The 16,627-nt window shown below is 38.7% G+C and overlaps 1 protein-coding gene across 2 annotated transcripts in view; it reads right to left on the reverse strand.

Moving 5' to 3' along the window:
* Positions 1-16,627, reverse strand: part of NPEPPS (aminopeptidase puromycin sensitive) — a 125,070-nt gene that overhangs the window by 49,212 nt on the left and 59,231 nt on the right. For both annotated transcript variants that reach the window (XM_004457835.4, XM_071210636.1), the window contains one exon: positions 5,670-5,747. In XM_004457835.4, the coding sequence (XP_004457892.2) occupies positions 5,670-5,747 (78 nt within the window). The remainder of the gene's footprint in view (positions 1-5,669; positions 5,748-16,627) is intronic.

Consider the following 16,627-nt stretch of genomic DNA (forward strand, 5'->3'; position numbering starts at 1 on the left):
TTTAATCTGCTCTTACCTGTGAACTCTAGCAAATACATTCTGACTTTTGATAAATATAGCATCTTTAATTTGTTGATTATTGAATGATGTAAGCATATTTTCTAATGCTGAAAAGCCAACTGAATCTGCATTCTCTCTTCATTCTATACTGGTCAGGTTTGTATATATACTTGGATTATTCAAAAAGTAAGTTTTTAAATATTGTTGTATCTATCTCCATTTTCTATTTTATTAACTTCTGCTCTTAAATCTTTATTTCTCTCCTACTTGAATATTCAAGTTTCCTTTACTTTTTTTTCTAATTTTGAGTTTAATGCTTAATTTTCAGTCTTTCTTCTTTAACTAAATTTTCAGTCTTTTTTAACTAAATGCTTTACCTGTATCCCACAAAAAGTTTGTCATGTGTTAAGTTCATTATTCAATTCTAAATATTTTTAAATTTCCCTATCAAGTCTTCTTTGACTAATTATTCAGAGGAATAATTTTTTTTCCAAATATATGAAAAAGGTTTTTCTGTTTTTCTTTTGCTACTGACTTCCAATCTTTTCAGTGTGGACACATTTTATTTCTATCAAAGTAATAGGCGATTATAGTTTAAAATTGATGTAGTACTATAAGGCTTATGAATAAAAGCAGCAGGCTCCTGCCCAATACTACCCTAACTTCCCACACCCTGTCCCCAGAAGAAACCAATTTCAACTCTGAAATGTGATTTCTAAATATCTTGCTTATATAGCTATTTCTTCATTTTTCAATTTTAGGCATTATTTTCTTCTTAATATAGAAAGTAAGGTGGTGGACTTGGCCCAGTGGTTAGGGCGTCCATCTATAACATGGGAGGTGTTCGCAGTTCAAACCCCGGGCCTCCTTGACCTGTGTGGAGCTGGCCCACGCACAGTGCTGATGTGCGCAAGGAGTGCCCTGCCACACAGGGGTGTCTCCCCCATAGGGGAGCCCCACGCACAAGGAGTGCGCCCTGTAAGGAGAGTCACCCAGCGCAAAACAAAGTGCAGCCTGTCCAGGAATAGTGCCGCACACACGGAGAGCTGACACAACAAGATGACGAAACGAAAAGAAACAGATTCCTGAGCCACTGACAACAACAGAAGCGGACAAAGACGATGCAGCAAATAGACACAGAGAACAGACAACCGGGGTGCGGGTGGGGGAGGGGAGGAAAAAAAATGAATGTTAAAAAAAAAAAAAAAGAAAGTAAAGTTTAAGCTAAATTACATCTCCCACCCCCACATCTTTTACAAAGCATTTCATTTTCTACAACCTTGTAAATCTGAAAATATCTTTACCTTCATACTTAAATACAGTTTGGCTAACAAGAGAATTCCAAGTTGAAAATCAGATTCAATGTTGAAGGAATGGCTTCATTAGCATTAGAGTCTACCTTCCATTGTTCCTGTTGATAAATCTGCCATTCTGATCCTTGATTTCTGAAGGTAATCTGCCCTCCTTCTATTCCCCACTTTACCCCTCTCTCTCTCTCTCTCTCTCTCTCACACACACAAGTAGAAACTCATTAAGAGCCTTATTTTATCCAGAGTTCTAAAGTCACACAATTTGCTTTCATGTGAGATTTTTACACTTATTAAATTAGACCCTTCAATCTGAAGGCTCCTGCCCCATCAGTACAGAGAAATCTTATTTTATATCTTTAATAATTTCCTCTTTCCATTTTCTTTGTTCATTTAAGAGATAAACATTGGATCTCTTGGATTGATCCTCAAATATTCTATTTTTCGCTCCTGTTTTCTATCTCTTCGTTTTTTCTACTTTTTGGAAGATACCTCAATTTCATCTTTTAAAACTTCCATTTCTATCATATTATAATTTCCAGTTTTCTTGCTGTTATTCTTCCTTTTTCATGGCATCCTGTTCCATTCTTGTATCATGAACCCAGTATCTTCTCTTTTTTTTAATTATTTATTTCTCTGCCCCCCCTGCCCCACCCCCCAGTTGTCTGCTCTCTCTGTCCATTCGCTGTGTGTTCTTCTGTATCCACTTGTATTCTTGTCAGCGGCACCTGGAATCTGTGTCTCTTTTGGTTGCATCATCTTGCTGCATCAGCTCTTCATGTGCATGGCGCCATTCCTGGGCAGGTTGTACTTTTTTCGTGCTGGGTGGCTCTCCTTACAGGGCGCACTCCTTGTGTGTGGAGTTCCCCTACGTGGGCGACACCCCTGCATGACAGGGCACTCCTTGCATGCATCAGCACTGTGCGTGGGCCAGTTCATCACACGGGTCAGGAGATCTTGGGTTTGAACCTTGGACCTCCCATGTGGTAGGCAGATGCCGTTATTTGTTGGGCCAAATCCACTTCCCATTATGTCATTTGACCATTTATTATTATTTATGTCATTTGTCATCATTTATTTATCTTTCAGAACACTACAGAAACAACTGAGTTTCTCATTAGGATTGAGTAAGATAAACGTGCCTTGACAGGATCTTTTATAAGGTTTTTTAATTTACTCTCCCCACCTTGTTATTTTGTGCTCATTTTCAGCTTTTTGTGTACATTCATCATGTGCTCTCTGTGTCTGCTTGTCTTCTCTTTAGGAGGCACTGGGAACCGAACCTGGGACCTCCCATGTGGGAAAGAAGTGCTCAGTTGCTTGAGCCATCTCAGCTCCTTGCTTTGTTGTTGTATTTTTCATTATCTTTCTTCTTTGAGTCTCCTTGTTGTGTCATTTTGTTGCATCAGCTCGCCACACCAGCCTATCACTCCAGCTTGCGGTCCTGCACATTTTCTCCAGGAGGCATCAGGAACTTAACCCAGAACCTCCCATGTAGTAGGTGGGAGCTCAATCACTTGAGCCACATCTACTTCCCAGGATTTTTTTAGAGTAATGATTCCATAATTTGTTAAGCTGACTTTTGTCTGTAATTTTATATTTTGAAGTTGAAATAAAGGTAAAAAAAAAAAAAAATAGAAGAAAAAGAAAATTTCTGGAAGGACTCACCAGAAAATGGAAGTAGAAGGACTCCGGGAGAAGGAATTTCAATTTTGACATTATGTGCTTTGTCATATATAAATATATGTTCGTGGCAAAACATTTTTTATCATAACTACATGCAAAAATATCCTACTTTAGAAAAGAATTAAAGACCTTTAATAACACCAAAATAAAAGACAAAACTTTTCCAATTTAATTTTTTTCTAAAAATATTTTTATATCAAGGCAATAGATTCTCAGAATAAAAATTTTGGAAATCAAAGAAAGACACAAAAATCACCAATTATGTCAAAACCTAGACATAATGTAGACATTATTTATTTGTATCTTTTTAGAAATAAGATTTGTCATTGCATACACAATTTCATTTTGCTTTTCAATTTTATATTATAATAAGCACTTTACTGTGTTAAGAATCCACAAACCTCACTTTTGATTTATATACATTTCACCATACATGTCATAATTAGCTTACTAATTCCCCTGCAGCAGTTTGATATGGTTATGAATTCCAAAAATAGATACTTGGATTATGTTTGTAATCTGGTCTGTACCTGGGCATGATTAAGTTATGATTAGGGCTTTGACTGGGCCATGTCATTAGGGCTTTGAGTCTCCACCCCTTGGGAGGTGTGGAGACTCACAGATAAAAGGCACGGCAAAGGACAGAATTGGAGCTTTTGATGTGAGGGTTTTTGATGTTGGAGTTTGATGCTGAAGCCTTAAGCTGGAGTCCCAGAAGTAAGCACACAGAGGAGAAAGAAGTAAGCCCCAGAAAAGGAGGAAGTCAGGAAGCCTGAACCCTCACAGACATCAGCAGCCATCTTGCTCCAACACGTGAAAATAGACTTTGGTGAGGAAAGTAACTTATGCTTTATGGTCTGATATCTGTAAGCTCCTACCCCAAATAAATACCCTTTAAAAAAACCAGCCAATTTCTGGTATTTTGCATCAGCACCCCTTTGACTGACTAATATTCCCCATTCTTGGACAACTATATAAAATCTAATTTTGTACTTTAAGTAATTTCTCAATGGTCACTTCCTTAGGATATATTCCTATGAAAAGAACTGTTAGGTTAAAAGACATGAACATGTTTAGGCTCCTGATAGACATAATGCCAGACAGAATGCTTTCCAAATAAATTACATGGATTTACACACCCAATACTAATGTCAAAGTAGTCACATGATGAGAATCTTTCTTTTGTTGTTGTGGTTTTTAATTTCAGATTACAAGACAGGCAAAAACTAGTATATCAGTAACTGCGGTTTTGATATCTCTTATTTATAGGAAGCCGAGTATCTTTTCACAAGTTTATTAGGCATTGCATTTTCTTTCTTAAAAATTATCTTTCATTTACTCATTTATCAAGGCCTTAAGTGCTTTACCAAGTGATTTGTATATAATTTCTTCCACTATTATTAAGCTCAGAAAGTCTTCTACTTAAAGTATTAATTTCTATTTTCTTTGTGCTTTTATACCTAACAATAGTATCCTATCGGGAAGCAGTTGTGGCTCAACTGACAAGAGTGTCTGCCTACCATATGGAGGATCCAGGGTTCAAAACCTAGGGCCTCCTGACCTGTGTGGTGGGCTGGCCCATGCACAATGCTGATGCACACAAGAAGTGCCCTGCCATGCAGGGGTGTCTCCCACATAGGAGTGCCCCACGCTCAAGGAGTGCGCCATGCAAGGAGAGCCGCCCTGTGGGTAAAAAGCTCAACCTGCCCAGGAATGGCGCGGCACACATGGAGAGCTGACGCAGCAAGACAAAACAACAAAAAAAGCGACACAATTTCCCAGTGCCGCATGACAGGAACGCAAGCAGACACAGAAGGATGCAGTGAATGGACACAGAGAGTAGACAACAGGGGCGAAAAGGAGAGAAATAAATAAAGTAAATCTTAAAAAAAATAGTAACCTATCAACAAATATTTCCTTCTATGCCCTCACTACCATAATACATGCCCAATTCCTGGTTGAACATCAAAATCATCTGTGGTGCATTAAGTATAAATCTATAAGCTCCACATCTCAGAGATTTGCATTCAACTAGTAGAAGATGGAGCTAAGTAAATGTATTTTTTAAATACCAAAATATTGAACCAAATAACTGAAAAACAATGCTCTGGAGCAGATGTGGCTCAAGCAATGGGGCGCCCACCTCCCACATGGGAGGTCCTAGGTTCGGTTTCTGGTGCCTGTTAAAGAAAACTAGCTGACGCAAGGAGCAGGGAGAGGATGTGGCTCAAATGTTTGGGCACCTGCCTACCACATGGGAGGTCCCAGCTTGGGTTCCTGGTGCCTACTAAAGAAGATGAGTACACTATGAGCTGAGATACCAAGCAGACACACCAAGAAGAAAATGAGCAGACAGACAAGGGAGCCATCTCGGGCAAGGGGATGACAATGCATTAGGTTCCACGGTAGAATGATAATTAGATTTTACTGTTTTTTTATTTGCTTAAAAAGAATACAGAGTGACAGGAGATGGAAACCTTTCTTTCCATAGCCCAACTTCCTTAGAAAACACTGGTGATCCAAAAGTTACACTGAACCTGACTCTTTCAAAGCTCTATCTTAAAACTTAATCTGCTAAAAACAAGAAGGGGGAGAAAATGGGATAAAATAAGTTTCTTTGGAAGAAGTAACATGTCCTGGGTATATCACACAGTTTTCAAAAGCCACATGTCTTACCTGTTTGGAGAGTACTTGGAAATGACAAAGTGACTTTTTCATCTTCATTCTGATAGTTAAATCCTGTAGCATGTATTTCTGAAATGGTAAAAATACATTAGTTCACAAGTCTGACAGAAAGGATAAAACCAAATCCAAATCAAAGAAACTAACATTTTCAAGAATAAAATATTATTAAAGTGGAATATTTTTAATTTAATAAATTAAGTACCCACTAACAAAAGTGTCATTTCAAATTAATGAAATGAAATAAAATTAGCCTATTGTAGGTTACATGACCTAAGTTAAACATTCTCCCTAAAAATCATTACACGTTCTATATCAATTTGCAAAACTTTGGTGATATAAGGGTAATAAGAGCTTCTATAAATAGGACAAGGGTTTCTACTACATCCCTAAATATGCTCATCCTTGTTCGACTATATATAGCTTTCTATATTGCCGTCATATTCACAAACATTTGAGAGACTGAACAACCTGCCTAGATTTCAGTGTTAAAGATATAGCAATGAAAGCTCTGTTCCACCCAGAGAGAGATTATAATTCCAACTAAAATAATTCATATCTACTTCCAGTAATACTCTTTTCCATTACATTTTATAGAAATAAAGAGAGTGAAAACAGGTGTGTGGATTAGGGCTTTGATTTACTCTAGATCAGGACTGAGAAGAGACTGCTTACATGACAAACACTTTAGGATGCTTACTTGATACTTTGGGGGAAGAACCAAGTAGACCTACGACCAACTACATCTCAACCCCATCCAAAAGGAAAAATCTGCCGAACAGAAATGGCCTTAATAATAGTATATTAAACATTTATATGAAAATGACCAGATGTCCAGAATAGGCAAATCTATAGAGACAGAAAGTAGATTCATAGTTGCCTAGAGCTGGAAGGTTTGAGGGAAGACGGGCAGTAACTATTAACGGGTACTTTCTTTTTGAGGTAATGAGAATGTTCCAAATTTGATTTTAGTGAAGGCTGCACAACTCTAAATATACAAAAAACCACTGAATCGTACACTTTTAAAATGAATGAATTGTATGGTATTTGAATTATATCTCAATAAAGCTGTTATTTAAAAGAGAAAGTAAAAGCCAATTATCAAATTTATTTGGAAGGGTAAGGGACCCCAAACAGTCAAAAATGTCTTTAAAAACAAGATTGAATAAAGATAATAATAATAATAGGGTGGGTTGGGGGAAAATACTTTGGTTAGTAGTACTATTTTGACAATGCTCTAAAATCTTTAGTTAAAAATGTTTAACAACAATGCAAGGTATTGGTGGTAGGGTAAAGTATGAGAGTTCTGTTTGATGTTATATGTATTTGTTTTGTAAGTTCACAACTATTTCCATACATGTATTGTTTATGTAGGAGTGATATACTTCAATAAATTAAAAAAAAAAAGAAGTTGGAGGACTCTCACTTCCTGACTTTAAGGCATATTACTTAGCTAAAGTGGTAAAAAACAGCATGGTACTGGCATAAAGGTATACATATTGATCAATGGAACTGAATCAAGAACCCAGAAATAGACCCTCACATACAGTCAAGTGATGTTTGACAAGGCTGTCAAGCTCACCCAGACATACCAGAACAATCTATTCAACAAATGGTGCTGGGAGGACTGGATATCCATACCAAAAAAAAGAAAGAGTACCCCCATCTCATACCTTCTATGAAAATTAACTCAAAATGGATCAGGATCAAAATATAAAGCCTTCAACCATAAAACTCCTATTGTAGGGAAACATCTTCAAGATGAACTAAATGAACTAAATACAATGAACATTGCAATGAGTAAACTCACAGAGGTCAACTCAAGTGTATGTAGGTTACCAGGAGAAAGAATATAGATTGAGAATAGGAGCTGATGTTTCATGTATGTAGAATTTTTAATAAGGCTTATGGTAAAAGTGTAGAAATGAATAGAGTTGATAGAAACACATTTTAGTGAGTATAACTAACACTGTTGATTTATAAATGTGATTGTGGCTGAAAGGGATAGTCTGTGGATATAAATTCAATTGAAAGGACCCTAGAGAATAATCTAGGGACTGTGTAACAGTGATTTTGGTGGTGGGTAACGATTGTGGTTAAATAATATAAATATAAAATGTTCTTTTAAAAACGTTAAGAATATTGAGATACATAAAAGAAAAAATTACAACTAATGTAACTTACGGATGTTACATGAGAAAATTATAATTAATGTAACTTGCAGACAATAGTTAACAGTAATACTGTGATACTTTTATAGCAATGGAAAGATGATGTATCAAATCTAAGGGACAACAATGGGAGGTATAAGGCGGTACAAGATTTTTTCTTTTTGAGTAATGAAAACATTCTAAAATTGACTAAGGGGGAAGAAGACTTGGCCCAGTGGTTAGGGCGTCTGTCTATCACATGGGAGGTCCGTGGTTCAAACCCCGGGCCTCTTGACCCGTGTGGAGCTGGCCCATGCGCAGTGCTGATGTGTGCAAGGAGTGCCATGCCACGCAGGGGTGTCCCCACGTGCAAGGAGTGTGCCCCGTAAGGAGAGCTGTCCAGCGCGAAAGAAAGTGCAGCCTGCCCAGGAGAGGCACCACACACACGGAGAGCTGATACAACAAGATGACACAACAAAAAGAAACACAGATTCCCATGCCACTGACAAAAGCGGACAAAGACAATGACGCAGCAAATAGACACAGAGAACAGACAACCGGGGAGAGGGAGTGGGGGGGAAGGGGAGATAAATAAATAAAATAAACTTTAAAAAAATAAATAAATAAATAAAATAAAATTAACTAAGGTGATGACAGCGAAACTCCGTGATGAAAATGAGAGTCACTGAGTGTACATTTTGAATGGATTGTACAAAGCTTGGGGCTTGGAAGCGGACTTGGCCCAATGGACAGGGTGTCCACCTACCACATCCTACCACATCAGAGGTCCGTGGTTCAAACCCCAGGCCTTCTTGACCCGTGTGGACCTGGCCCATGCACAGTGCTGATGCATAGGGGAGCCCCACGCGCAAGGAGTGCGCCCCGTAAGGAGAGCCACCCAGTGTGAAATAAAGTGCAGCTTGCTCAAGAATGGTGCCGCACAGGGAGAGCTGATACAACAAGATGATGCAACAAAAGGAGACACAGATTCCTGGTGCTGCTGGTAATGATAGAAGCGGTCACAGAAGAACACACAGCAAATGGACACAGAGAGCAGACAACTGGGGGCGGGGGGGGGGGGAGGTGAAGGGGAGAGAAATAAATTAAAAAATTAAAAATATTAAAAAAAAAAAACCCAAAAAAACACAAAGCATGGGGCTGTATAACAAAGGGAATCCTACTTGTGGAAACTGGTACCGAAAGGAAGGTGAACTTGCTAAAACTGACCTTTCTCTATAACCTTCTCCGAAAATTGTCAGCCCACATATTTTTAATTTATTTTAAGCTTGTTATTTAATTATTGCATTTAATTTTATTAAGGCATCACATTTATAAAATAACAGTGAATTTCTGAATAGGAGACTACTGCCGCTCTCTCCTAAAGATGAGGTTGCATTTGACTGTGTAAGGTGGGAGTAGAGCTGGAAATAGCATTGCTATCCTTGAAAGGCTATCCCCTTCAGAGGGGAAATTTTTTTTCCCCAGTGTTTTAAATGACCCTTTTAAGGAAGTTGGGGAGTTCTGAACAGAGAGACCAGAAGTCAAGCTTAAGTTTGTAAATAGAGCCTGGAATTGTGGGCTATGTAAATGAGGCAAACATATTTATCCTGAAGGTACTTTGCCTTCAGGATAACACTTGATCTGCAAAGAACCTATTTAGTGAAGAAGGAAAAAAGAAAAACACAAAAACAATTAGAGGTATGTGAAGGAAACGTTTAGACCTTGGAAGCCTGCTGTCCTTTGAAGGTATGTCCTATGGGTGACAGACAAAATAGCTTGTATTTTTGTGGTGATGTGTTGTATTTTTTGTAAGCCATCTCTAAGAAAATGCTTATATTCTCTTTGATTTCCATTTCTACAACTTTAATATTGAAATTAATACTGTATTGGGACCACACACACACACACAAACTTGGCTGTATTTTTAAATTATTTATTATACATAAATTTACCCAAACTTTCCAGTTTCAGTGCTGGGGAAAGGTTGTTGGTTTTTCTATATTTTAATTTTCCCGATAAATTGCAATCAATCTGTATCCTGGTTTATTCTGAAGTTGACATTGTTCTCTCTTTAAACTGGTATCATTTCCTGGACTACCTTGCAAAGACACTAGAATTTTAGATCTCCAGAACGTACAGCATTATTGTCATTCGTGTTTTTATGTCATAAAGGTACCATTATACCTTAATTCCAGCTTTTATTAAGGTTTAAGTTTGACTTATATTCTTCCAGTGTCTGCACTATTTCCTAGAAATAAACTGGACTTTTGGAAGCAGTAGCAAACTTTTCCTATCATTAGAGCATTTTGATTTGTATCCAAGTCCTAACTTCTGATATTTGAATTTCAGCCTCCGAATTTACATCTAAGGAAGAGTGTCTCTTTTAAAACAATACTTTGCACATAATAGGAGATCAATGAATTCTTTTGAATAATTGAATTACCTGCGTAGCTATGTTAATAGGAATTTGTTGCTAATGAAAGGCCATCTCTCCTCCTATGTGTCTATGAAGCTTGGCACCTCTACCAGGATTTATCAAGTTCAGTTAAATTGATACTAGAGACAAATATTTATTTCTTTTGTGGGAATGTGAACAAGATGTTTCCTTAAGGCCTTCATTCTATAAACTAACAGGTTGAAAATGGTATGTTGTAATGAGAAGAAGGGAGAGGGGTATTTAGATTACAAGCATAATTCAGAAAAATGTTGGAGTTTGAAAAATAAATGTTTGTATTAAATGTTAAAAAAAAAAACAAAAAAAAAAAAAACAAAGGGAATCCTGTGGTGGTGGAAGACCGACTGTGGTTAACAGAACAAATATGAGAATGGTCTCTCATGAACTATAACCAATATATAATACAAATACAGGGTGTCATTAACTGGGTGGGCTGAGGGAAAATACACCAAATGTAAGATATTGGCTATAGTTAGCACTAATGTTTTGAAGATGCTCTTTCATAGTTTCTAACAGTTGTTTCACAACAATGCAAGGTGTTGGTGGTGGGGTAATGTATGGGAGCCTTCTATGATGATATACATGTTCTGTAAGTTCACAGTTTTTACTACACACTTATTTTTTTATGCATGTTCATGTATAAATGATATACTTCAATACTTTTTTTTAAAAAAAGGGAGTGAAAGAGAGGTGTCCTTATTAGTCCTAAGTCTCATATGGGTAAGCAATTCAGATTTAATTACATTCCATGACCCAGGCAAGATACGTCTGCAATCCATTCCTTCTTTTATGAATCACCCAGGGAAACGGACTTGGCCCAGTGGTTAGGGCGTCCGTCTACCACATGGGAGGTCCGAGGTTCAAACCCTGGGCCTCCTTGACCCGTGTGGAGCTGGCCCATGCTCAGTGCTGATGTGCGCAAGGAGTGCCGCACCACGCAGGGGTGTCCCCCGCGTAGGGGAGCCCCACGCGCAAGGAGTGCACCCTGTAAGGAGAGCCGCCCAGAGTGAAAGAAAGTGCAGCCTGCCCAGGAATGGCACCGCCCACACTTCCCGTGCCGCTGACGACAACAGAAGCTGTCGTCAGCGGACAAAGAAACAAGAGGCAGCAAAATAGACACAGAGAACAGACAACCGGGGGAGGGGGAGGAGAATTAAATAAATAAATAAATCTTTGGAAAAAAAAGAATCACCCAGAAATAAAAATTTCAAGTGTTTCTAATATTGCTATGGTTCAAATATGTCTCTATATAGCCTAAATCTTTACAAACCAAATAAGAAATTCTAATTTTAGATTTTAAAAGAATTTAATCTTCTAATCCAACCTTCTTCATTTTACAGATGAAGAAAATGAGATACAAGTTCATGATTTGCCTAAGACCACACAGCTAGACTAGAACTCATTTCCCTTCCAAATCCTATAACCAATATTCTTTCTACTATCATAAGGTAGCTCATTAAGTTTGAAGAAAAACCAGGATTTGGAATATATACAACACTGATGTACTCTCTACCAAAACAATACTGACTTTTGCTGGCAAAAACTAAAGATTTGCTCTAAACTCATTCCCAAGAATAGAATTTGGGGAGCAGATGTGGCTCAAGAAGTTGGGCTTCTGCCTACCAAATGGGAGGTCCCTGGTTCGGTCCCGGTGCCTCCTAAAGAAACAAGAAAGATGAACAGACACAGCAAGTGCAAACAACAAGGGGGTGGGGAGAAAGAAATAAAACAAATCTTTACAATAATTTTTAAAAAAAGAATAGAATTAATTTAGCTTGTATGGAAGCTAAGAATCACCTCAAAGTTTAGTTATGTTCCTTTCTGAGTAAGATATAAAACCACAGTGGGGTAGGCCTGAGGTATTATTATCAAAAACCATCTCTATTAAGTATACTAAAGCCTGATATTTTATAAATACACACATCCACACAAAGCTTCAAACTAGCAAGAAATGGAAATAGGCAAAACACAAAAGAGTAGTCTTAAAATTGAAACAATCAGGAAGTTGTGGCTCAAGTGATTGGGCTTCCGCCTACCACATGGGAAGTCCCAGTTTGTTCCCTGCTGCCTCCTACAGAAGTCAAGCTGGTGAGGTGGGTAGGCACGGTGAACTGATGCAACAAGATGATGCGACAAAAGAGACACAGGGAGGAGGGACAATGGAAGACACAACAAACCAGGGAGCTGAGGTGGCTCAGGAGACTGAGCGCCTCTCTTCCACATGGGAGGTTCCAGGTTCGGTTCCCGGTATCTTTTAAAGAGAAAATGAACAGACACAGAGAGCACATGGCAAATGGACAGAGAGCAGAGAATAACTGCAAACAAAGAGGGGTTGGGATAAATTAATAAAATAAAATTTAAAAATCTTAAAAAAAAATTGCAACAACCAAGTGTTATATTGCTAGATTCTAGTCCATAATTTAGATTTCCAAATGCATATTATCAACTATATTATGTGTACCAAAAAAAGCAAAATTTCCCCCAAATTCTCTCGCTGAAAAGATATTTGAATTCTTAAAGATTCAGGTATCATGAGGATCCCTCCTAATTACTTTATATTAAACAACATACTACTTGGCAAATATTAGAGTTTGAAACAACCTTTATCAACTTTGTTTTTGGATATTCTGAAAATGGAACCAACATTTATCCAGTTGCTTAAGCCAAAAATATGGAAGCATCCAACTACTTCCCTCCTTGTCTATTTGTCTTTTCCTCTTATCCACACATCCAAGAAGCAAATTCATCGGATTCTACCTTCGACCCCAGATCATTTTTCAGTGCCTCCATCACTACAACCCCAGTCCAGTGAACATCATATCTTTCCTACACTACTATAGTAGCTTCTTAACTGGCCTGTTTCCATGCTTGTTGCCTTATAGTCTATTCTTCACTAAGCAGCCAGAGTAATCAGCGAACTCAAAGCCTCTTTCTTATGGAGACTTCAAATATTCACAACGAAAAATTAAGTCTGTTTGAGGTGGGCAAATATTTCTCAGAGAGGGAAAAAAACACTCACCAAAAAGGAAACATGATATTGGACTTTTATCAAAATTTAAAATGTGTGATTATTAAAGACACTGTTAAGAAAATGAATAGGCAAACCACAGACTGGGAGAAAATATTTACAACACAAAAATATGACAAAGGACTTGTACCCAGAATATAAATAAAAACTTCTAAAACTCAACAAAAAAAGACAAACAACCCAGTAAAAAAGTGGGCAAAGGGGAGTGTGATGGTTAGGCTATTGTGTCATCTCGGCCAGGTAACTGTGCCCAGTTGTTTAGTCAAGCAAGCACTGGGTTAACTGTAATACAAAGTCATGGACTTTAGTCACCATTGACTTTACTGCAATGGCAAATCATAGATAGCTGGTTATAATTACATCCATCAGGGAGACAGCCATCAGCAGTGAGTGATGCTTAACCCAATCCGTTGAATGCCTTAAAAGAGGAAGTGATTCCAGCATTAAGAGAGAATTTCCCAGCTCATCTTGGACAGCCAACATCTCCCAGAACTCGTCAAGAACCTTTACTGGACTTTCACCGCAGCCCCTGGTGCAGCCTGCCTGCATAACCTGGACTTGTGCATCCCCACGGCTGTGTGACAGACTCTTCTAGAATCACATACTATTGACAGGTATCTCTTGCTGATTCTATTTCCCTAGAGAACCCTGACTAATACAGGGAGCTATGGCAGTTTGCTATTATTTATTAAAATAAATAAGAGATATAGATTATGTTTGTAAACTGGTCTGTTCCTCTGGGACCCTCTGAGTGCATTAGATTCAGCTGAGATGCTTTTGATTAAATTATGTTAAGATAAGGGCTTTGGTTCCACCATGTCATTAGGGCAACTCCATTTGAGTCCCTGCCCTGTTGGAAGGCTGTAAAACAGATGCTCAATCAAGAACACAGAAGTAGATATGTAAGAGAGACAACTCCATAGACACAGAACAGGCGCTAGGAAGAAAAATAAGTTATTCACCTGATAGTTCACAGCTGAAATTGTGAAGAGACTAGAGTAGCTGAGTTCAGAAAGAAACAAGCCCTCCAGCCTACAGCTGAGATAGAAAGAAGCTGGATCACAGAGTATTAAGGGAAAGAGGAAAGTTGAACCCTTGCAGATGTCACCCATCATCTAGCTTCAACATGTGGCAACAGACTTTGGGGAAGGAAGTATCTCTTATGGTACTGTGAGTTGGACTCTTTAGGGCCTTATAACTGCAAGCTTTTACGCCAAATAAAAACCCATTATAAATGCACTCCTTTGGGCAAGCTGGCCCACACAGCAAGCTGGCCCAAAAGGAGTACCAGACCACGCAGGAGTGCTGCCCCACACAGGAAAGCTGGCCAATGCAGACAGGTGGCACAGCAGGATGGTGCAACAAGAGACACAGAGGACATACAATAAGAAGACGAGCAGAACAGGGAGCTGAGGTGGCACAAGAGAGTTTTCACCTCTCTCCCACTCCGGAAGGTCCCAGGATTGGGTCCCGGAACCACCTAATGAGAATACAACAAGCACACATAAAAGAATACACAGCAAATGGATAGATAGAGCAGATGGGGTGGGGCTGGGGGGTGGAGTGGGAGTTGAAAAGGAATAAATAAATCTTAAAAAAAAAAAAGCACCCCTTTGACTGACTTCATACAAAAGCGGATGTGGCTCAAGCAGTTGCACACCTGCTTCCCACATAGGAGGTTCCAGGTTCAGTTCCCTGTGCCTCCTAAAAACAAAAAACAAACAACAAGCAAACAAATGAAATATCAACTTAGGGGAGACTCAATGTGGCTCAGTGGCCACAATCCCTGGCCCTGTACCTCAAAAAAAAGAAAAAGTGGGTGTATTAGTCAGCCAAAGAGGTGCTGATGCAAAATACCAGAAATCTGTTGGCTTTTATAAAGGGTATTTTTTTGGGGTAGAAGCTTACAGTTACCAGGCCATAATGCGTATGTTACTTCCCTCACCAAAGTCTGTTGCCATGTGTTGGAGCAAGATGTCTGCTGATGTCTGCAAAGGTTCAGGTTTCCTCTTAAGGCTCCATGGTTCCAGCTTCCTCCAATGTCAGCTGTAGGCTGGGACAAGTCTCATCTCTCTCCCTGGGCTCATTTCTCTCTGAGCTCAGCTGCTCTGTTCTCTCCACAAGGTCAACTGCAGACTATCAGGCTCTCTAGGCTTTGTCTCCCTCCGGGGGGATCAATTCTCTCCAGGCTTAGCTGCTCTGCTCTCTCCTGTGTGTTTACTTCCAGGGCTCCAGCTCAAAACTCCAACCTCCATTCTCTGCAGTGCAGTTTCTCTGTGAGTCCCCACCCACGAAGGGGGTAGGGATTCAACCTCCTACTGACATGGCCAAGCAAAGCCTTAATCATTATTTAATCAACTAAAAGTGAAACCTCTGAACCCAATATAACCTAATATGCCCAGAGAAAAAGATGAGTTCACAAACATAATCCAATTTCTATTTTTGGAATTCATAAACACTGTAAAACTGCTATAGTGGGTAAAAACTTAAAAACTTCACAAAGGAAAATATATGAATGGCCCCAAAACATGAAAAAGTACTCAACATCATTGGCCATCAGATAAATGCAAACTGAAACCACAGTAACATACTACTACACAACCACTAGAAAGGCAAACATTTAAAAGACTGACAATACAAATCTTGTGGAGGTTGCAGAATAACTAGAACTCTCATATATTGCTGGTGATGCCTCTTTGTCATTTCTCAAAGACCGCAAGCATTCTCCAGGCTCAGGGTTTCTGCATCTGCTTGGAAAATTCTTTCCTCAGATATCCACTCACTTTATGTTTCAGATCTCAGCCCAGATCATGTCTTGAGAGATCTATTCCATCACCATAAAGAACAACCCTCACTCTACATGCTTTTATTGTAATTGTGGGGGGCATTTAGCACTATATGACCTTACATTACATATTTCTTATATATCTTCCTATTTAGAATATATGCTTTAGGAATGCCTGAGACTTGGTTTTGTTCACTCTCTCTCTAATGCCAGAACAGTTTCTGGCACAGAGGGGATTTTGAGTAAAAACTTGTAGAATGAATGAATCACCAAAAAAGCAAGACTCAACAACATTAGTCATTAGGGAAATGCAAATCAAAACCACACAAGATACTACTTCACACCCAGTAGGGTAGTTATTACTAAGAAAATGGAAAATAACAAGTGTTGGTAAGGGGAGAAATAAAAACCCTTATTCATTGCTTGTAGGGATGCAAAATGGTACAACTTCTATGGGAAAAGTTTGGCAGCTCCTCAGAAAGTTAAACATAGAATTCCCATATGTCCCAGCAATTCCACTTCAAGGTATTGTAC

Source organism: Dasypus novemcinctus, chromosome 21, assembly GCF_030445035.2.
Source record: "Dasypus novemcinctus isolate mDasNov1 chromosome 21, mDasNov1.1.hap2, whole genome shotgun sequence".
NCBI classification, from domain to species: Eukaryota; Metazoa; Chordata; class Mammalia; order Cingulata; family Dasypodidae; genus Dasypus; species Dasypus novemcinctus.